Below are 21318 nucleotides of genomic sequence, written 5' to 3'. Positions count from 1 at the left end.
CGCGCCGGGGCAGCCGCGCCGGGGAGCGGCCGGAGCCGCCCGGAGCAGCCGGCGGAGGTCCCGGCTCGGAGCTCTCCGGTGCCGGCTCCTGGAGGGGCGGCTGGGGACAGTCCGCCTGCCCGTGCTTCACCTCCTGGCGCAGGGCAGAGCCAGCTGCCCGCCTTCTGTCTCCCCCAGGCTGTGACAGCAGTGCCGAGCAGCCGCTTCCCCCAGCCCCGTTAAAGCCATCCTGCTGGGAAAGCCACGGGAATTGGGCAGAGCAACGGGGGCAGACTCGCACCTCCTCAAATGGCTGTGGTGGAAGCTGCGAACCACAAATCTGAAAGAGTCAGGGACACCGATCCAGTATATACTGGTATACTGGTATGTGTACATATATATATATATATATATATATATGTGTGTGTGTGTGTGTGTGTGTGTGTGTGTGTATGTATATATGTATGTACATATATGTACGTATGTGCTACAGAAGGATGTGAAACAGCGTTGGGCAGAACAAGCAGACTGAAAGATGGGGACACAAGCATGACCAAGGCATCTACAATCAGCCAACTTTTTGTAATTACCGTCCTCCTTATGCCCTACCAATGTCATTAAGTGTCATTAGGATTAACTTGGTTCCCTAGGTCTTTCTGATTAATTGAATTACCCAATTAAGCAGGCCACAATTAAAAGGAAGATACTGTCATAAAAGCCTTAATTGTCTTACTTTTTTCCTGTTGAGCAGTTCTGAGTGTTCAATACCCCATTAAGAAACCCATCATCCAGTTTCCTCAGCAGTGGGGGTTGGGTTTTTTCTCTTCTTTTTTGGTAACATTAGCATCCATTTGCTGTGAGCTTCATTTCAGACAGCTCCAACACTGAGTGGGCATTTTGTTTCGCAAAGCCCATGCACAAGTTTACTTTGCAGAGCTATAGATCAGAGTAGGTGGTTTTAGCAGATGGAGTTTTTCATAGAAGGTGACTGGTAAAGAAAAAAAGAAACAAACCCTGCACAATATTTTGTTATTGTGTAAAGAAAAACCAGATTCTGCAAATACTTGGCCACATGCTTTGCTTTAACTGTATAGACAGTGCCAATCTTCATTTTGGATGAATATATTTTTTGCATATTGGTGACGCTGAAGTGACAGCTAGTTTCTATCTTCATCTCCACACTAGTGCTGCTACAAATGTCAAGTGTCTGTCCCCCAGCAATCTAGGCAGGAAACAAATCCCAAATAAGAATTCCTTCATGACCCACACGAGCTATTTGTGGTGCAGAGCTGTTCCTGGTCCCCTCAGCAGTGCAGTCATACCAATATTGCCCCAGCATGAGGGAGGGGATGCAGTGGGAAGAGCAAACAGTGACAGAGAGCAGGGGCTGCCAGTGCTGGCTCTGAGATGTGTGAAACATCATCATGCTCTGAGCTCCCAGCTTTGCTGAAAAAACCTGTGGGACAAGGGACCTGGTGGTACCAGAGCAATTGATATGGCTTTGGCCAGCAATCTGGGCCTGCTGAGGGCACACTTTGTTGGATACATGCAAAAAACAAAGACCACATTTTCTACTGTTTTATTATTTCACCAAAATTGAAATTATTTTGGCTGGAAGATAATATTACCCTTTTAGAAATAAAAACTCTACTTCAAAAGGAAATGAACACCTTTTCCCTCCAGCTGAGGGCTCCGGAAATTGTCATCAGGTCTTTGAACAGTCAGGAAAAATGTAAATGAAAGTGTGGTAGCTTTTATTTTTAAAATACAAGATGAACAAGCTGGGCCCTCTTTACACAGCAGGTTTTCTCCTTTACATATCACATCCCTCCTTAGAAAAAATGGATACTGCCTCTAAATCTTGAGGAGGAAAGAAGTTTAAAAATTGTTTAAGGTGGGACTGAAAACTAGTCTGAAGGAATTTCCTTTATGGGTTATGAAGAACATGTAGTCATGGGGACTAAAAGCATTATTTCTTCAGAATTAATATATTTCAATCAGATGCTCCAGGTACTGAACATCTGGTGAATGCAGTCAGATCACAGCAGTACTAAAGTGGTCCTGGATCTCAGCTGGCCAGATGCTGCAGACACAGCTTGTTACAGCAGAAAGCAGCCAGTGCTATCACTGCCAGGCTTTTGGACCTCGCTCAGGATAAGGCACAGGGAGATGCAGCAGCAGCATTTCAGGCTAAGAGAGGCTGCACGGCAGCAACAGCTCTGTGCCTGCAAGAAATACTGCAACCTCTGGGCCAAATGCAACCCGTACTGGGCTCCTGGCATGTCCTCCTGAGGCTGTTTTGGTGAATTGGATACAAGTAATTTCTGTATCAAATGAATTGTTCATCACAGTCTTAACAAGCAATTTCAGAGACTCATAAGGCCACACTTTTCATTTAAGGAATGGCTTAGGAGAGCACAGAAACCTCAGACCAGTGTGGCCCTTTGTGTTCTGGTGGGAATTACCCTTGATGTGTGCCAAGGAAAGCAGGTGCTGCTTGTGCCAAACATCCATCTCCTATGGGGTACAGCCACTTCCAATCTCTGCATGTCCTTCTGGCAGCTCTCCTCAAGACTAAGAAAAAGGCTGCTGCAACCTTGTTCCCAATTGGTTAAAACTTGCTCTAGTCCCACTTTGAAACACAGGTTGCCAAAGGCTCAGAAGATTCCTGTCCTGTTTTTTACAGAGGTGCAGTGAGAGGAGGGAGCCACTGACCTGCTCCCAGGGAGCAACAGAGCGACCCCACCTCTGGGGCTGCCTTTCCCAGCACAGCTCCTCCTTCCTCTCCTTTGAAACCTCAGATGGGAAGCTGTACCGAGACCTGTGTACGGCTCCTGACTCTCTCCTGAAGTCTTATAAATGATACATTCATAAATCTGTACATTATAAATTAGGCTAATGGCCTCTCCCTGCAGGCTGCAACACTTGCCCAAATGAACACATATCTAAATACAGGAAGTGAAATTCAGTCTTAAAGAAGGAAACACAGGGCCCCATCATCACAGGGGTATACAGGTTAAAGGTAAAGCCCACAAAGGCTGGATCTCTGATGGGATTATGGAGCAGACAGGCTGTCAGCAAAAATCACCCCCCTTACAGGCCCCAGGAAGCTAGAGAAGGGAAGAGCATGTAGGAGCAGGGAGATGACTCAGACTGAGAGGGAGTCCTGGCTCCCTGCAGAGCTGGTTGTTAGCACTGCAAATCCACATCCAGAGAGAATTTCTCATCCACTAGGCAATTGTGGACAGGTGCTGCCAAGCTCCAGATGTTTCCCATTAGCTTTAGCTCAAGTGTGGGGTGGTTATAAATGGTCCAGGGCAGGAGAGAAGCTGTCTGTGGGGTATCTGGTGACTCGTTGGGGCACCCTCTGCTTTTACAGCTGTATGTACCATGGAGTTTTTACCCCCCGCCCCCCTCTGGTTGACAAATTTAATGTAGAAGAGAGTGAGTGGAGGCTGTGTGTGTTATTTGTATGTGTTTCCTTGTGTGATGAGAGTAAGGGATGGAGGAGTTCTTTGGGAAATTTACTGGCAAAGGCAGTGGCTTCTGAGTTGTATCTGACTTATGCCAATAAGACAAAAAGCAAAAATCTGTTTTTACATGAGCAGTAGCTGAATGGCTTTGTACCTGGTAATTCTGGGGTGCTCTTCATTACCAATGCTGTCTAATTACACTGATGAATGACCAAGGTTTCTGTGCATGTGGGATTGCAGAGTGTGGTCAGCAGAACTGATGCCCTTGATGAAACAAGGAAGAAGGTAGTTTATCTGTAAATAATGCTGTCTTTCTGTCCCTCTAACAAAACAGGCCAGTATCAGCTCTATCTATTCTGTTTCATGTGCTAACATGGATGACTGGGACAACAACAACGAATTCATTCAGCGACTGGACTTTTCCAGCTGTGGTGAAGAGAGTGAAGAAAGAAGCGTCAATGAGGAGGATTCCCTGAGCTTGAGCCCCCCAAGAAGCTCAGAGTTCCAGAAATGGCAAGAGAGCAGTCCTTTGCCAGCAACCCCTCAGAGAAAGCTTAGTGAGATTTTCCTGAGCAGAACAAAAGCTTGGATGAGTCCCACCCTGAAGTCTTCCCCATCTGTGAGCAAGAGCTGGAGTAAACCTGAGACACCACTGCACATCACCTGGAAAAAGCTGCAGCTTTGTGACACCCCACACACTCCTAAGGTAATGGCAGGTCTGTAGCACCTCTGTAGGAGATAAATCCATCTCCCTTCAGTAAGCTTGTTGTTTGGGGGGAGCTTGGAGGTAGGCAGCTGCACTTGCTGCTCTGTTCAGCACATTTTTGGATGCTAATGGGTTTTGTTTTGAAACTTGGAATTGGTGTTATGGCTGAGATGTGTACCTTGCCTGGCAAGACTGATCAGCTCCAACAAGCTTGTTGTCTGGTGCCACAGTGTTTCTTTTTGTGTGGAATAGTTGCTCAGTGAATCTGAGGAAAGCAGAGTTTTGTTCTCAGGGTAGCAAATCCCCTATGGAAGGGGCAGCAAACCAATGTGTGCTTGTAGAGGGAAGTAAGCCTCTCTTCTCCTGTGTCACCATCCTGAAGCGCAACTTAGCTACTGAGCCAGTTTCTTGGGAGAAGGATCCCAGCCCCTGTTTCATGAGTAACTTCTTGGAGAGAGTGAAATTCAACTGCCTTTTGTCTCAAGTAAGCACAGGTGGAGACATGGCACCAGCTTCTCTGTTCCTAGTTAATTTCTGGTGTGTGCATGGCTCCAAGCAGTCCAGACCTGCAGTGAAGCATAGCTGTTGGTCTTCTCTGAGTGTTCCTGCTCTACTGATAGATTGTTTGCTCCTTTGCTTAAGTGGTACACAGAAGATCAATGCTTTAATGCTTCTGAGCTAGGATTTGACTTCTGTCCTCCCCCAAAAACCTGATTGTGGTGAGAAGCATGATCCTCCGGCCTTATATGATTCTGTGGCGATATTTATTGAGGAATGGCCTGCCACTCTCTAGGGGAAAGCAGTCTAAAGGGCATCACTCCAAAAATTTCCTGCAGTGACCCTTTATAAGAAATCTTCCCTAAATCTCACCATAGGTGAGAAGTTGTCCTTGCTTTGGATGAAGTTAACTTTGTCCTAGTAACTGGTACTGCACTGTGATTTTGGGCTTAAGGACAGTGTTGCTAAAACATGGCTGGTGCTGAGTAGTGTTTACCCAAAGTCAAGGACTTTTCAGTTTCCCATGTTCTGCCAGGGAGCAGAAGCACTAGCAGCTGTGTGGCTCCATAGCCAGGACAGCTGCCAGGAACAAACCAGAGGAAAGTTCATTCTATAGAATGTCATGCTCAACATATAAACAGAAGGAAATTAGCCAGGAGGGGCTGATTAGGGCCCATGGATGGGCTGGACATCAGTCAGCAGGTAGCGAGCAATTGTGAATCACTTGTCTGTCTTGGGTTTTATTTCTCTTTTCATAGCAATAATAATTATTATATTTTATTTTAATTATTAAATTGTTCTTTTCTCAACCTACAGGCTTTACCTGTTTTTCCCTGTTTCTGCTCCCCATCACACTGAGGAAGGCATTGTAGTTGTGAGCAAAGGGTTCACAAGCAGAGGGCTTAGTTGCTGGCTGGGGTTAAACCACAAGAGAGGTGTATAAAAATCTTTTCCAGCCCAGATGGGCTGCAGGTAGTGAAGGCTGCTTTCAGGGTGTGCATTGTGTAGATAAAATGTTAGCTGGATCATTCAAAACATGCTGCTTGTAGCTTGTCATGTTGTAGCCCATAAGCAGCAATTGCATGAAATCAACAATTTCTTTTCCTTTCTCTCCTGGGATAAATGTCTTGTTTTTCAAGCATGCTGCAAAAGGTGGGCTCCAAAGGGCCTAAATCTGCTTGTACATTAGGGAGCATTGGCCTTAGAGCATTTGAAAGTGATAGAAAGGATGATCGTGCAGAGCCCTGTCTAAAACTGTAGACAGAGCACCAGATGTGAGTGGAGATGTGGCTCCAGGATCATAATAGTGAGATCACTGTGGGATCGAAAAGATATAAGAGTACCTTAACCTTTAACAGGGAGACTTCTGTGTTCTTAAAGGGCTTTTAACTAGAAGAAACCACTATGCTAAATAATCCTTTAGACCTTATACCACTCTCTTGAATCTGAAAAAAGTCAAAACCAAATGTATTTTTTAAAAGCTGATGGTTACTGAGGGAGTAACTACTCAAATCAGATTAGATTTGTCTTCAGCTCAAAACTGGTGTCTGTGCTTTTCATGGCCCAAGTTTTTGGACTAGTGAGTGAAACACAGTGGCCTGTCTTCTGTGGCAAGGTTAACTGTAGAAGATCCAGATGTTCTTTCTGAACTTAAATTTCTGAAACTGTTTTTTATTCATGAGGAGAAATGGGTTCATTTTGCTTTGCTAGTAGCCATATAAAAAATATTATTAGCAACTTCTGCTATCCTAATGCTGCTTAGCGCTGGGAAATCTGGGTGGTGTTCTAGCTCATCTCCTGACAGACCTGTCCTGACTGAACTGATGCAATGGTCCATGCCTGGCAGAACTAGGCCTTTCATGTTAATGCAACATATGATGCATTTCCTACCTCTCTGTAGGAGGGAAAGGGGAGCAGCTGGTTCCTCTTGAGGACTGTGCCAAAATGGCACTGCAGGCCTCACCCCAGTGAGCAGGGAATAGAATATGAAAGGGCTTAACAAAGAATGGAATGCTTTGTGGAAAATGAAAACTGTGGGGACTAAACTAGGGACACAGGGATTTAATGATTCAGCTATGCCAAGGAAGGGAGCTGTGTTCTCCTTGATTTACAGGAGAACAAGAATTTTATTCTGGAATGGCAACAAAAAAAGGTCGTGATTTATTTGCCACTTATTTTTTCTTCTCTCAATACAGAGCTTGTTATCGAAGACAGCTTTTCCTTCCTCTGCAACAAAGGTCCCAGCCAAAGGCCTCCGACATCTGAGACTCACTCCTCGTGCTGACTCTGATGACTCTTCCCAAGCTTCCCTTGTCAACATTAATCCCTTTACACCAGAGTCCTATCGACAAATGCTCTTTCATCCTAATGGCAAACGGAAGGCTGGAGGAGAGCTGTAAGTGAGCTACTCTTAAGCAGCAGACTGAAATCAGACTGTTGGAAGGAGATAAGTAATGGAGATGTTCAGTATCTGGACTTATTTGCTAACAATGAATCATCTTCTGTAGTATTCATTGGTGTACAGTAAATGTTAGCAGATGTATAAAGGTGACAGAAATAGAAATAAAAATCAATTGTTGCCTCTGTTCAGAAAGATGAGTGGGGGATCAACAGCTCTCTTTAGTGCTATGGCTGCAGCTTCACCAGTAACAAGGAGGCCAGGAGAATGATGCCTCTGGACAATGCCACCCTGTCCTGTGGGCAGTACTAAAATTGCTTTGTGGAGACCTCCTAAATGGAAACAAAGAATTCCTAACATGGGACTGCAGTCTTTAAGACCTCAACTGAAAACTTGATTATCAACTCTATAAAATACATTATTAGGCTGTGAAGCAAGGTTTGGAGGTTCCTTTGAAAGATGTTTTCATTTCAAATCCAGCTGGATTGCTGCACTGAAATGATACACCAGACTTTCCTAATCTTCTGTTGTAGGAATGATCCTCATACAGGAAGCCGGATAAAACAGGAGCAACCTACAAAGGTGAGTGTCTGTACATTTCCCTCCCACAGAGTCAATAAGATGTTTGTAAATGCTTGATGTTTGATGGATTTTTTTTTTTCTGTTTTTGAGTATAAACCATGGCCTCGTGCCAGAGGATGAATACCTAGGACAGAAAAGGTCCAAGCTGAATGTTTTTTTTAACATTTGTTTGATATGACAAACGTAGAAAAAGTGGAATTGTTCTTTGTAACTGCAATAGCCGGGCTAATGGAAGGATAACGGTACCCTCTAGCCGAGGAGACTGGGATTGCAGGCAAATTGTCTCCATGGAAAAACTACACCTGCAGAGCAAATCTGCTACCAGGTAACATCCAGGGCTGCCACAATTATTGTTTTACCTAGAAGAAAGCCTCAAGTAACTTGTGAATTACTGAACTATTATTCTGCTTGAGTGCTAATGAGACTGAGTATGTAATATAGGTATAAAATGGTGAACTAGGAGGTATTTTTACTGCCAAGCTTCTTTAAATAGTGCAAAATATAGCTGCCTTATGAAACGCAACCTATTGGGAAGGGCTGCTGTTTCATGTGAGCCACATTTTCCTGGCTGTGAGGACCAACTCTTACCTCCTCTGTACCATAAACTACAGCAATCACAGCAGTGGTTTGTGAAAACCTGTAAGGGATGGAGAAAAATCACTTAGTCCGCTCCTGTTGTTCCCTTCATGCTCCAGTGCTTATCTTTTCTTTACTTATTTTCCCTGCCAGTAGGTATCACTCTCCCAGCAGTACCAGCAGTTCCTAGATCCCTAGTGGCCATTATTGTAGCAATAATTATGTTTCAACAGTTCTGCCAGCTTTCAACTCTTTGTGGAAAAGTGTCTCTGGGTGAGATATCAGTGGGAATACAAACAAATACACTGAGACCAGCTAATCTGCCATTAGCCAACAGCTGGTGCTTCAAACCTGCAGAGCCTGAGCTGATACAGAATGGCCTTGGCTTCAGGCAACCTCAGCTGCCAGGGTAAACACACACAGCTGGGGTCACACGAAGCCAACACACAAAGCTTCTTTCCTGAGCTCCGAATAGGCAATAGATCTAAGGTTTTCTCGAGTCCTGTCTTTAGGCCAGTACTTTGTTGCTTGCTGTTCATCCCTGAGTGACTCTATCAGCTGTGGGTCTTGGAACTGGTCTGGGTTGTCAGGAGAAGGGATGTGATGGCAGTAACCCAAGGAGGCTTAGGCATATGCAGCCAACTAGACTAAATTTCTCCTTAACTACAATTTCTACCTCTGTGGCTTACAAGTCCTGATTATATAAAACTGACCAAACAGCCTTGCAACTTGGCCAAACCAGAGAAGGGGGCTTTAAAGTGGTCAGAAAAAAACACAAGTGAAAGGCAATTTTAAGAACTGAAACTGCTGTTTCAAGAATTGGCCACGCACCTGCACATATGCCTGGATGAACACCCAGAATGGGAGAGGGAGCAATGTGGGTACTCAGTGACAGCAAGTGTTACACACCTCTAGAACAACGACAGCTATTAAGTCTTTCAACTCCTATTTGTCTTTGCTATTTTTGTGACTTTGCAGAGATATACTCTGAAAGCCAGCAATATGGTTTCCCGCTACAAGAAGGAGTTCCTGGAGCTAGAGAAAATTGGTGTGGGGGAATTTGGCTCTGTCTACAAGTGCATCAAACGCCTTGATGGATGTGTTTATGCCATCAAACGCTCCAAAAGGCCTCTGGCAGGATCCTCAGATGAGTGAGTGTGCTTGCTGGAAACTGCCAGTTGAAATGATGGGCATATTCTTGAGAGGTGTGATGGGAAGGAGAGAGCGTGGATCTAAAAGTATCTGATGGATGGCATGAGCAAAAATTGGCTACTGCTGTACTTCCAAGTAACAGCTGGGAGTGTGGGGGAAGAGACCACTATACAGCATTGGATATAAATGTCTAGGGAAAGAAGTAGTCACATGCACTGGAAAATGAGAGGATGGAATACCTGAACACCTTGGGTCCATCCAGGCAGTTTCTTTACAATAACTGTCAGGAAGTTTTTGACAGACCTACTGCTGTCCCTGCCTTGCTGTATGGCCAGCACTACTCTTATCTGTATTGACCAGCTTGTGGTGTCCTGCATGCTAAAGCAAAGTCTTTGAAGCTGCTGCCTTTGCCTCTTTAACAAAAAACTTGCTCAGCAATTATTTTCTTTAACAGCTGCTCAGAGCATTTTTGCAAGGGCAGGTGTTGCCCTAACAGCTGTGGGAGCCAGTCTTTCTGTCAAAACCTGAGAGAAAGGGGGAACAGAGGGGCTCAGGACTTTCAGGCTGCAAAGCAGGGCTCTTCTCCTGTGCTAAGCAGCCTCTGGCAGCCTGTCACCTCAGCTTTTTCCATGTGTGCTTCCCTAGGCAGCTGGCACTACGAGAGGTTTATGCTCACGCTGTCCTGGGGCACCACCCCCACGTTGTGCGCTACTACTCGGCCTGGGCAGAGGACGATCACATGATTATCCAGAATGAACACTGCAATGGTAAGAGCTGGACAGTGTTCAAGGCTGAGATCCCAGCATGGGCAAAGTTGCCTTCTTTTGTACTTAAATGTGGGTGTTTTGGCTTACAAGAAAGCAAACTGCCCTGGGAATGCATTTCTGTGGAGAATCCAGTAAGAGTGCATAATATTTAGATGAAGCTCTGAGTGGTGCTAATGTTTTAGAAGCAGTGAATACCCTTGTATTTCTGGGATTTGAAAACTGTTTCTCTCTTGCTAGCCTGGAAAAGCATTCCCCATTCTGATGCTTAGGGTTGTGCTGGGACCATTGAGGTGGCACCCGATATGAGGGACTCAAGAGCTGCTGACTTAAGGGCCAAGTATCTTGGCAAAACCTCCTCTTAATGGAGGTGGATAGTGACTGGTTGAGATGAAGGCACCTTGCATTCTTTACTAGAAGAAAGGGGTTTACAGCTGCAGAGGAATGGAGTAACAGATGAGGCAAAGTATAAATGGGGTGCTGCAGGCAGGGTGGTAAACTCGTACTGGAGTTTGCTCCTGGCAATACCACTGCTTGAGAGAAATTGGAAAAGATACCTTTAGCTACTAGAGCTGCTGAAGGCAAATATGTAATGTTCATCTTTTGCCTGCACCTGTAGTCTTGGGGCTCAATGAAGAGTGGTGACAGCTGTTTGGAGTACTGCTTCCAAATCCGGCGGAGGCAACCACAAAATGTGGTGGTCATTGCTGCAGCATTGATGTATTGCTTGTGTTCTGGTGGCTGAACATCTGGGGCCAAAAGAGAGGTGGTAAAAAGTAAGCTGATGGAGACAGAGGCTATGGTGTCTTCTAGCTCTGAAATATCCAAATGTCTCGATGCAGACCCACAAAACTTTATTGAATGTTAATGCTTTTCAGTCAAAAATCTGCTAGTGGGAACTCAATTTCCTTGTTCTGCCATTCTTATACCTGCTTTCTTCATCTAAGGCCAGCAGAAGCCAATTTTTCTGTTGTTCACTAGCAGCAGCACCAGCATCATTAACAGGTCAGCTCTCCTGGCAGGATATAGAGCTGTAGGCTGGAGGTAGAACTGCAGTTGGTCTTCCTTGTTGAGCAGCAGGCTGGTGGGCATTCCAGGGCATTTGGAAGGCTGAAGACAAATGGTGATGTCCAAGTTTGCTCACTAGAGCACACAGAGCTGCTGTGGTTAGGGTTTGTCACTAGCAAGCCTCCAAGTGTTCTGGGCAGCTAAGCTGTTTCAAACATGCTGTTCCATAAAACCTCTGTCAGGTCTCAGACTGACTGTGTTCCCCTAGGTGGAAGTCTCCAAGATGCGCTGCTGGAAAATGCAAAGCTTGGGCAGTATTTCCCAGAAGCAGAGCTGAAGGAAATATTGCTGCAAGTCTCCATGGGACTAAAATACATCCACAACTCTGGCCTTGTGCACCTGGATATCAAACCTAGTAAGTATAGTACCCTCCTCCTTTGTGGAGGGTTTTCCTAGTGAACCCTCAGGGGTAGGACCTGTAATAAATCCTTCTGGGTGGACTGACTGTAGTGCTTCAAAGAAAAGAGGACCTTGCCCTTGTCTTGTGTATGGTGTTTTGTATTTTTTATTTTTATTTTGATTTGTGCCACTACTGCTTCTCTAAAATTGAGCCTTCTCTGATAGTTGGCAGCATTTTACTCCTGTCTCATGACCTTTGTAATCCCAGCTCATGGGAATCACCTTGATACCGAGGGAGCAAGTAGGGCTGCTAGGGAAGATGGGGACTTCCTCATTTACTGCTGTCTTGTTGCACAACACTTGGCTTTTTTGTGTTTACCCACCTTGATGGGATTGAGTTCCTGCAAAAATAGTAACGAGGTTTCCTCTCTGCAGCTCAGGATGGTCACCTCCAGGGTAATGCTTCCCCTCTGTCATATAGTTAATGTTCTTAGAGGGGAACTCCTTTTTCCTGCTGAAATGATGCTTCTCCCTCAGAGGGCAGAGGGAGGGGAAAGCTGATTTCACTAGGATATTTTATGCACAAGATACAACTGTCTTATGCTAGCTGTGTGGCTGAATGTGAGCTGGGCAGAAAGCTGACTACAGGGTGGGAAGCATGTGCATCATTTCTCTGGCCGCAAAGCTTAACTACTTTGACAGGTGGGATTTTGACAAAGTTGTTAGGCTGCTGCAGCCTGACTACTGCTATCATCTTATTGCTAAACTTCTCTGTCTTGCAGGTAATATCTTCATCTGTCACAAGCTGGCAGTTTCAGGCCCTGCTGGGCAGGAGGAGAGTGACAGTGAAGATGAATTCTCTCCTGGTGTGGTGTATAAGATTGGTAGGTTTTAGCCTACTTTACAGCTGGCCTAAGATTAGGGCTGCCCATTACTGCCTGAGGCTGCTGTGCCCTATGGCTGAAGAGACTTGCATACAGAACTGATAGGATAGTCATGAGTGCTCCAATTACTCACCAGAATTAATTCCTCTAAGAAGACAAGTCACAGAAAATTCATGTGCTTGTTTCCAAGTGCAGATTCCTGAGTTAGTTGCTCTCTTGCTCAGTGTTTCTTTGTTGGTGCCTATAGAATGCAGGCTTTCATTGGAGAGTGACTTCAGTTTACTTCACTACATTTCAGTTGCTTGTTCTTTGTCTCAGGTGACCTTGGACATGTGACATCAATAACAAACCCTCAGGTGGAGGAAGGAGACAGACGCTTTTTGGCCAATGAGGTTTTGCAAGAGGTACAACTGCTAGAGCAGGGCAGTGGGGAGAGCAAGTGGGAAGAGATCAGCTGTAGATCAGTCATTAGTCTAACTTGTTCCTCACCTTATCTCCTCTTTCTTCTGTCTGGTCTGGCTGTGAAATCTGTGAAATTATCGCTTTATCATTAACAATAGTGGTGTGGGTCTTAACATGTAAATGCTTACTTAATATGTAAATACTTCCTAAGTAGCTATCATTGGATTATTGCAACTATTCCCCTTGAGGGGTCAGCGAGACAAAACATTTATCAGTTGTAAGACATTTGATTTGCATATCCAGCTGAGATGAAACTATTGGGCATGATTATTAGAAGAATATATTTACCCAGACAGATGCCTTGTAAAACAAACACTGAACAAGTAGTGGAGAGAGGTGGGAGGCACAACACACCTCTTAAACTGACTGCAGTTTTGTCACTCTGGCCAACAAATGGAAAGGGAATCAGAATTGAACAACCAGCTTGGATGTGTTATTCAGTTCAGGTATTTAAGGGACAGTATCTGTGAATTAGGAACTGTTGGGCCAGTGTATCAGATGCAGTCTTCAGTTTCAGTTGGGCATGGCTAGCTTACTGCCTTGTGACGGAGGCTGGAGGTACACAAGTATAGGCCATCCTCTGGAGTTACTGCAGTGATCCCAACGTGGCCTGCAAGGTCCTCATGGCTGGCTGAGAGCCAATGTGCTGTTGGTTAGTGGTACTGCCTGCTGCCAATGTTTTAATCCTCAAGAGGAGAAAACAGCTCACTGGGGTGGTGAAGGCAGTGCCATATGCACACACTTGCTTGGCTGTTTCTTTTTGAGCTCATACCCCAACTCACCTTTGCTTAGTGTAGCAAGATGTTCCTTTCTAACATCTTTCCCTTCTCTCTGCAGCAATACTGCTACTTGCCCAAGGCAGACATCTTTGCCCTGGCACTCACGGTGGCTCTGGCAGCTGGGACAGCACCGCTGCCTCACAATGGGGTCCTGTGGCACCACATCCGCAAAGGCAACCTCCCACCCATCCCCCAGAAGCTTCCCCACCGTTTTCTTGAGCTCCTTAAGGTGAGGAAGTAGTCTTGACAGAATGGTGGCTTTTGCAGCTGGCATGTGACGGGAATTCTAAGCTCTGAACTCCTTTGCCTTCTAGCTCATGATCCATCCTGACCCAGCACAAAGACCTTCTGCCACGGCTCTCACCAAACACCCTGTTCTCCGTCCTTCGTGTGGAAAAGCTGTGCAGCTCCAGGAGCAGCTAAATATGGAGAAATGCAAGACTGCCATGCTGGAAAGGTAGGGCTGGCTTGGGCATGGAGGGGAGAAGGCGTGGGCATGACCATGCTGGTCACCAGCTTTGAATGGAGGGTGGTAGTGCTGGGAGAATGCATGTGCAGAAATCCCCAGCCAGTTCCTATGCCTGGAGCTGGGGGGATGATGGGGATGTAACACAGGGACTTGCAGTGCCCAGGCAGCAGCTGTGCTTCAGCTCTGGCTGAAGAGCTGGCTAAGTTACAACAGCAAACTCATGCACTTCCTGCAGCCACTGGTGATGCAAAATGCTGATACAACCTGCAGCCAGTGGGCAGATGAGGAATTGATAATGCACTTGAGATAGTGCTAAGCATAGAAGGAAGAGAAATATCAGGTGGTGGCAGATATCCTTTTTTCCCCTTGTTGCCTCTCACTGCTGTTGGCAGTAGTGTTTGGGTTACTGGGATCTAAGAACTGCCCACAGCCTCTCTAAGTGCAGTATTCAGCTGAGGAGTAGGTTTTCTGTGTAGACAGAAGAGTGAATGCTCTGGAAGAACAGCAAGTACCAGAAAGGGAAGAAAAGCAATGGAAAAGAAGCATTTGCCTTTATTTAGGTATTATATATGTATGAGATGACATTAAGTTTCAGCATTCACAACTGTCTGAAACAATGGGAGAAAAACTGTGCCAGGTGTTCCTCATAATGGTGCCAGTGTGTTGCTGACCTGATACATAGTTTTCTTCTGGTAAATCTTCAGAGCTCCTACCATTTTAAACAGAAACTCTATAGACAGCTACAGCAATCTTCATGTTACCCTCTGGGCTGAGAAGTTGCCCCCTTCCAGTAGTGCTGGAGTATTGCAGTAACCCTCTTGTGCAAGATTGTTCATCGTTTGCTTCTGTAGCTGATGGGGATTCATGCATGACATGGTTTTCTTCCTTTCCTCTTCCTTCCGTCTCCCCCTGCAGGGAACTTAAAGCAGCTCGCCTTGCCCAGACCCTCATGAAGGACCAAGCCTTAGGAAGTGCCAAGTTACAAGAGTCTGAAACCTCTTCTAAGCAGAAGAGCAAGCGTCTGGTGGGAGGGAAGAGCTGTCGCTCGTTTAGCTTTACTCTGGGTTTCTGAATTTGTGTTATCCAAAGACTGCTGAATGGCCCTGTGAAAGCAGAGGGTCTGCACAGACCAATGCCCCATATTCTCTCCCTGTCTTTTTTTTTTTTTTTTTGTTCCCCTGTTAGTTATGATGAGATGTTGGCTGAGAAAAGAATGACTGGCTTTCAAGTGTTGGATAATGGTATTTAAGGTTGTCTTCAGTCTTTTACCTGTTTAATTTATTGTGTAATTGGCTTTGCTATAGACTCAGTGTAACTCTGCCATGACAAAAGAATGACATTTTCATTCTCACTTCCCTCTTTCTTTAGTTGGGCCCTGTTATTGGTGATTTTGTGGTCTTAAACACTTGGGCTGACTGTATCTTTAGAGGGATGATAATGGCTGTACAGGCAGACAACATCTACAGCTGGCCCCTTCTAGGAGCCAGTTTTAGCTACACATCAGGAGCCAGGCTGGTTACACAGCTGTCCTGGGGGGCTCAGGATGCAGCTGGAGTGGTGTTTAACTGAGGGGGGACACAGAGTAATAGGAAATACTTCGAGTTAAGGAGTGGGAGTTGAAGAAAACATTTTTTCATATTTCAGCAACAAAAGTTTTCTAACTGGGTGTGCTCTAACAGACTCGTTAGTCCCTGATGCCCGACTCATTTTCTGTCAGTCGGGGAGGACTCCTTGTTTATGTGGGGGAGACAACTGCAGTGTGTTGGTGCTGGGTCTGTCTGTACCCATTTCCCCTCCAGTATCTTGCACGTGGTGCAGCTGCCTGCCTATGAACTGCAGCCTTTCAGCAAAGATGAGGGCAATGAGAAAGGGCTTTTTCAGCTTTTTGGAGTTGCCCGTGTTAACGGTGGTATGTATTTCGTATTTGAAATCTCATACATCCTTCCCCCTCCCCCCGCTAAATGTAACTTTGGGGGTCCTTGTCGTTTGTTTGTGTTGTTGGACAGAGCACCGCCTTGTTACGACGGAGACCGCTTGCTCACTCGCTTATTTCCAGGTTTTACTGGTTGGTTTTATGATGTTGCACGTGCTGGCTTTTAACTGTTAGATCCTATCGTTTCGTGCGAATAAAAGTTTTATCATTTTTTAAACCGATGACGGAGTGATGGAGTTCTGTTGGCCATTTTTGTCCCTCCGCGAGCTCTGTGACCCCCGTGGGCTCGGGGCTCGGGCTATGCGGGGTGCAGGCGGGGCCCGGGCGCGTTTCCGCCCGGAACCTCCGCCCGGCCCTTTCCTCTTCCGGCCGGCCGCGGGCGCAGCGCGGCGGCGGGAGAGGTGCGGAGGGCGCGGGGTCGGGGGGCCGGGGCTCCGTGGGGCGCCGCTTCAGCCCTGCTTTTCCCTCCGCAGGCTCGGCGGCAGCATGTGGCGGCGACCGGCGTGGCAGGTAGGGCCGTGCGGGGCTGCGGCGGCCCGGGGCGCGCTCGGGGCGGGGGGGGAGCAGCAGCTCCAGCCCCTCTGCCCCGCCGAGAGGCTGGAGCGACTCTGCGGACGCGGAACTGCGCTCGGCGCTGCCCCGGGAAGGGGAGGGGCGGACAGAGCCCAGCGCCCCCAGCCCTCGCCCGGCCGTGCCCGCTGGGCCGGGGCCTCGGCGCTGGGTCTGTTCTTCGGGAGAAAGAGTGTGAGCTCTGGAACCACCTGTTCTAGGAAATTAGCCTTTTAGCCTTTTTTTCCAATTCCTGCACATGGACCTCTAGCAGAAGCGTTTCTGGGCTTCCCCCCCCCCCCCCCCCCCCCGCTCCGCTCTTCTAGGATGGAACATTTGCTAGAATAATGGCAGTTCCTGTACACCTTTTTCACTTGCAGTACTAAGAATTTTGTGCCCTAGATTTGCCTTGGTAACAAAGGTGTTAGTGCATCCATTGCTCATTCCAGTGGATGGATGTACTTTTTAGGCACACCTGGTTAATCTCTGAAACGAAGCAGAACTTTCAGACCTGTTTGTTTTCAAATACTAAAGCTCAAACACCCGAACTCCCACTCTATGAGCCTCCTCCCCTCTTATTTACATATTACAGAAAAACAGTAGTTACTGCATGTCCAAAAAATAACTGCTGGAGGTGTACCTTTGGGCCACACCTCTTTCTAGGCAACTCTTTAACCTTGAATTAACCAGGTGCTCTTTAAGTAATCTTATTAGCTTCATTTGGCTGAACAGATTTTTCCTCAGGTCCCCCATTAGTTACCTGGAAAAGAACATACTTGCAGAACCTCTGCAAGTGTTCAGAAAATAAAGTGTAAAGGCTTGTGAATGCTGTTCATTGTTTGTGTCTTGGAAACTCACATTTCTCTGTTCCTTCAGGTGCTACGCCAGTTTGTAAGACATGACTCTGATACGGTTAACTCATTGGTACTTGAAAGATGTAAGTACCTCCTGAGATGCAATTTAGTTGTTACTCATTGTGTTTATCTAAGTTTTGGAACGTCTGAAATAGGACAGGAGAGAAGCAGGTAGGAATGGTAGCTCCTCATTGTAGCACCTAAGTGTTGTTTCAAGCACACATAGTCTTGAGTGGCTTCCTGTCTGATCTCTGTCAGGTGAAGCAGCACTTTGGGGGGAAAAGAAGCAAGCTCTGACAAGGACTATCACGCTATAGGGCAGGTAGACGTGCTTTATCTGTGGCAGTGGTTTGGGTCTGCTGTTGGCATGGTTTCTAACATCTGCCTTTAGGTGCCTTGTGTGCTTGTTTCTCAGACTTCTGGGTCCCTGGGGCACTTGTGTGTATGCTGCTGCCCCAGCAGGATTTGCTCCAGGTGTACTTCAGCCTTCACTATTCACTTGACATGCTCATGGTGCACAAGGGATACTTCCCTGACCTCTTCCAGTTCTCCTTGAACATGGAGAAGGATAGACTGTGTCTGCCTAGGCTTGGTAATGGTGCAAAAACTGACTCTCTCATTCAGAGGATGGAGAATAGTAATGCAACTTTGTTTTAAAGGTACTGCTGTGCACTGTGTTTTAGCATTATGAAACAAATAGAAATCAAGATAAGTGCAGATTAGTCTCAAGTGATACATGCATGTATACATGGATGTACACATGGATGCGAAAGAGATGGAACAGAAAGAACAAAGAACCTTTGGCTCTTAAAATCAGTTAGTTCACAGTGATAATGACAGTACAGACAGAGTCAACTATCTGCTGGGGCCTGAAAAAGCCAAATGTCCCAAGAGCTTAAAAAGTGCTCAGGAGAAAGGCCCTTGAGAAAAGCTGCTGATGATGGCTTGCCATGCTTAGAAGCATCATAATTCACCTGTGTGTTTGGTCTCTTGTTTCAGCCATGAATCGTGTTCAGCTGCTTGGTCGGGTTGGACAGGACCCTATCATGAGGCAAGTGGAAGGAAAAAATCCTGTTACCATATTTTCCCTTGCAACCAATGAGATGTGGCGGACAGGAGATAGTGAAGTGGGCCAGGGAGGTGAGTCTGCACAAGCAACGTGTCCCAGGTCACGGCTGCATGGCCAGCAGCAGCACACTTGCAAATCTCTGGGGTGCAGGAAGGTTCCTTTGAGGTCAGCAGGGATGCTGGTGTGTTTGTGTGTCTCTTATTGATCCCCAGCAGCAAATACTGAAGAGAGATCTGCTGTTGACCTTCCTCAGGAGGAGAGGAGAGTGTGTTGAATGGGCAGTTTGTTACTGGTGGGGTTTGTCAGAGGCATGGCAGGTTCCATACTCTTACTTGTATTTCAGGATGAGAAAAATAAATAAAAGATAATTTTCTCATTGATTCTGTCAATTCATGAAACTCATCAGTTTGCATCTGCAGATATCTCATTCTCTAGATTTTATTCAGTGTAGAGTGTCTGAGGGGAAAAAAATTAATAGCATGAGCACTGCCTTATAGAAAAAGCAATGTCTTGGTTTGAACTGGGCTTCTGCACAAGAATTTGTTAGGACATGGATGGGTGGAACATTTAGTTCTACAGTTAAGTGGGAGATCACTTATAATTTGAGAATACCAATGTATTGAAACTAATTTCTGAATCTTGTATCACAAAGAGGATTTGGCATCCAGCTCTGTTACTTCTGTGTACCTTAGGTGATATCAGTCAGAAGACAACATGGCACAGGATCTCTGTCTTCAGACCAGGCCTCAGGGATGTCACCTATCAGTATGTGAGGAAGGGGTAAGTGAATAACAAATGTGGCTGAGGATTTAATGCCTTAATAATGGATTACTGTAATAATGATGGTGACCAGGAACTGTAGTAAGATACAGGTGCCATAAAACAAGTTAGCAGAGGAGCTACAAGCAACTAATACAAAAGCCTGTGTACTTTGAATCAGATTCTGAATTCAGCCTTTCATTAGGAAGTGTAGTGATAAGACAGAGTCATGGGCTCTAAGTGAAAGAGGGGAAATTGAGGTTGGATATATGGATGTAAACCTTGCTGTCAAGGTAGTGAGGCCTTGGCACAGGTTGCCCAGAGAAGCTGTGGATGCCCTATCCCTGGAAGTGTTCAAAGTTAGGTTGGATGGGCTTTGAGCAGCCTGATCTAGTGGGTGGTATTCCTGCCCATGGCCAGGGGTTTGGAGCATATGGTCTTAAGGATCCCATTTTAATCCAAACCATTCTATTATTACAGAGTGGAAAACAGCAGCACAGTTCTCTGACCAAAATAAAATTCTTGTTTTTTTTTCAGCTCTCGAATCTTTGTTGAAGGGAAGATAGATTATGGTGAATATACAGATAAAAACAATGTGAGGCGACAGGCCACAACCATTATAGCAGGTAAGGAGCAAAGCACCAAGGTGCCCCTTGCCCTTTTAAAATGAAAAGAGGGTGGAGGACCTCTGAAATGAAGCTTGGTTAGTCTTCATCCTCACTGTCCACACTCAGGGATTTTGAGACAATGGCTAGTGTGTACCAGAAGATTTCCTCTGGCACTGCTTGTGAACACACAGAAAATGAGAGTATCCAGTTGCAAACTGGTGGTGTCATTTGCTTACCCCACAGACTGGATAAGGAGTAGACTTGTGCCTTGGGTTGACACAACAAAGAAAACTAGGAAACACAACTTCTTCCTTGAGCCTTTAAATAGCCTGAGCATCCTGCAGCATCTTTATTGTAGATAGAGCTGCTCCTGTGTTGCTTTTGAGTAAGGGATAAATTAATTGGGTAGTAGAGCAAACATTTCTGTTACACAAGTATGTCTAAAAAAACTAGGACAGAGAAGGAAGGGGGGAAAAAAAAAGGAAGAACAGTCATATTCCTGGATGTTTCTGCAGCCTCTTTAAAAGCTAGCAGTGCTATAAGGGAGAAGGAATTCTCTTTTGAAATTAGTATTCTCCTAATGGTTTCTTGTTCAAGCGGCCCAGTCTCAAGACACTTCAGAAATTCTTTAAGCTTGATGAAGTAGGAGCTTCCCATAGTCCTGCAGGCTGTTGGCATGGTATATAGTGTATATAGTGCAGAGTGAACATGACAAAAGAAAAGGGAAATAAGCTGTAACTGATGGAGATTGTAGTCAAATAATTAAACCATTAACATGTTTTTAGTGTCTTTCACTGTTCAGCGGCTTTTCATCGGCTTTAGCACAATTGTTTCATAGTACATATGGCCACCTTGAATTGTCTGCTTTCAGGGGAGATAGAGCAGGAACCTTGTATTGGACACTGTTTTGTTTTATCAACTATTACTCTGTTCCAAAATCCACATCTTAGCAACTTACTTCAACACAAATACTTGGGTTTCATGGTGTGAAGGCTTCCAACAAGGCAAAACAATGTTCAAGATTAATTTTTTAAATTTCTTTTCAGATAATGTGATTTTTCTGAGTGATGGCTCGGTGAGAGAAAAGGTGTAATGTCCTTAGTGCTTGGATCCAGGCCATTTCATTCCTTTGGTTTTTCAGTGCTTCATAATTCTGTAGTCAAATATATATCTGCTGTAGTTTCTTTAAGAAATAAATAAAATGTTTGTTACCTAGAGGGTACTTGTGTGTGTTTTGTTCTCCCATGTGCTTTCTCTCTATTATGATCTTTTGGATTACTTTCTTTTTTTCCTTCTTAAAAGAAGTACCCCAGGCAGCTGTATCAATTCTTGAGCTGATGAATCTATACATGGAGAGTCACTCTTTGCATCTTCAGCCATTTTCAAACCTTCTGGCCTTGTCTGCCTTAATCTCTTT

At 45.5% G+C, this 21318-nt stretch overlaps 1 protein-coding gene and 1 long non-coding RNA gene across 11 annotated transcripts; one reads left to right on the top strand and one right to left on the bottom strand.

The window, feature by feature from the left end:
- The first annotated feature begins 3 nt into the window (after positions 1-3).
- WEE2 (WEE2 oocyte meiosis inhibiting kinase) lies at positions 4-21118 on the top strand. Of its 4 annotated transcripts, XM_053943007.1 has the most exons (17): positions 16-363; positions 3787-4158; positions 6852-7051; positions 7588-7636; positions 9191-9363; positions 10010-10131; positions 11405-11551; positions 12318-12419; positions 12738-12823; positions 13719-13889; positions 13975-14117; positions 16536-16572; positions 17488-17548; positions 18465-18605; positions 19227-19314; positions 19831-19919; positions 20948-21118. In XM_053943007.1, exons 1-17 carry the CDS (start codon positions 289-291, stop codon positions 20992-20994), a joined length of 2103 nt encoding a protein of 700 aa, XP_053798982.1. In that variant the 5' UTR covers positions 16-288; the 3' UTR covers positions 20995-21118. The 4 variants fall into 4 exon arrangements, 2 of the variants coding, with proteins under 2 accessions (XP_053798983.1, XP_053798982.1); XM_053943008.1 differs by lacking the exons at positions 19831-19919; positions 20948-21118 and having other exon boundaries at positions 4-363; positions 18465-18516; positions 19227-19315; XR_008430965.1 differs by lacking the exons at positions 16536-16572; positions 18465-18605; positions 19227-19314; positions 19831-19919; positions 20948-21118 and adding exons at positions 15045-16038; positions 16136-16463 and having other exon boundaries at positions 4-363; positions 17488-17536.
- On the bottom strand, positions 7001-13752 carry LOC128788158 (uncharacterized). Of its 7 annotated transcripts, XR_008430971.1 has the most exons (7): positions 13664-13752; positions 12909-12947; positions 12553-12742; positions 11919-12005; positions 10686-10877; positions 8225-8273; positions 7001-7089 (listed from the first exon to the last, which is right to left on the bottom strand). It is a non-coding gene; the product is annotated as an uncharacterized LOC128788158 (long non-coding RNA). The 7 variants fall into 7 exon arrangements; XR_008430967.1 differs by lacking the exon at positions 11919-12005 and having other exon boundaries at positions 12553-12770; XR_008430966.1 differs by lacking the exon at positions 11919-12005.
- Positions 21119-21318: the final 200 nt, after the last annotated feature.

Source organism: Vidua chalybeata, chromosome 5 (genome assembly GCF_026979565.1).
Source record: "Vidua chalybeata isolate OUT-0048 chromosome 5, bVidCha1 merged haplotype, whole genome shotgun sequence".
NCBI classification, from domain to species: domain Eukaryota; kingdom Metazoa; phylum Chordata; class Aves; order Passeriformes; family Viduidae; genus Vidua; species Vidua chalybeata.
The sequence above is the reverse complement of the archived record's forward strand: the minus strand, read 5'-3'. Positions and strand labels throughout refer to the sequence as shown.

Coding starts and splice junctions, on each gene's coding strand:
- WEE2 (XM_053943007.1), top strand. CDS start 289: ATGGCTGTGGTGGAAGCTGCGAACCACAAATCTGAAAGAGTCAGGGAC. Junction 12,824..13,718: donor CCAATGAGGTTTTGCAAGAG/GTACAACTGCTA, acceptor TTCTCTCTGCAG/CAATACTGCTACTTGCCCAA. Junction 17,549..18,464: donor CTCATTGGTACTTGAAAGAT/GTAAGTACCTCC, acceptor CTCTTGTTTCAG/CCATGAATCGTGTTCAGCTG.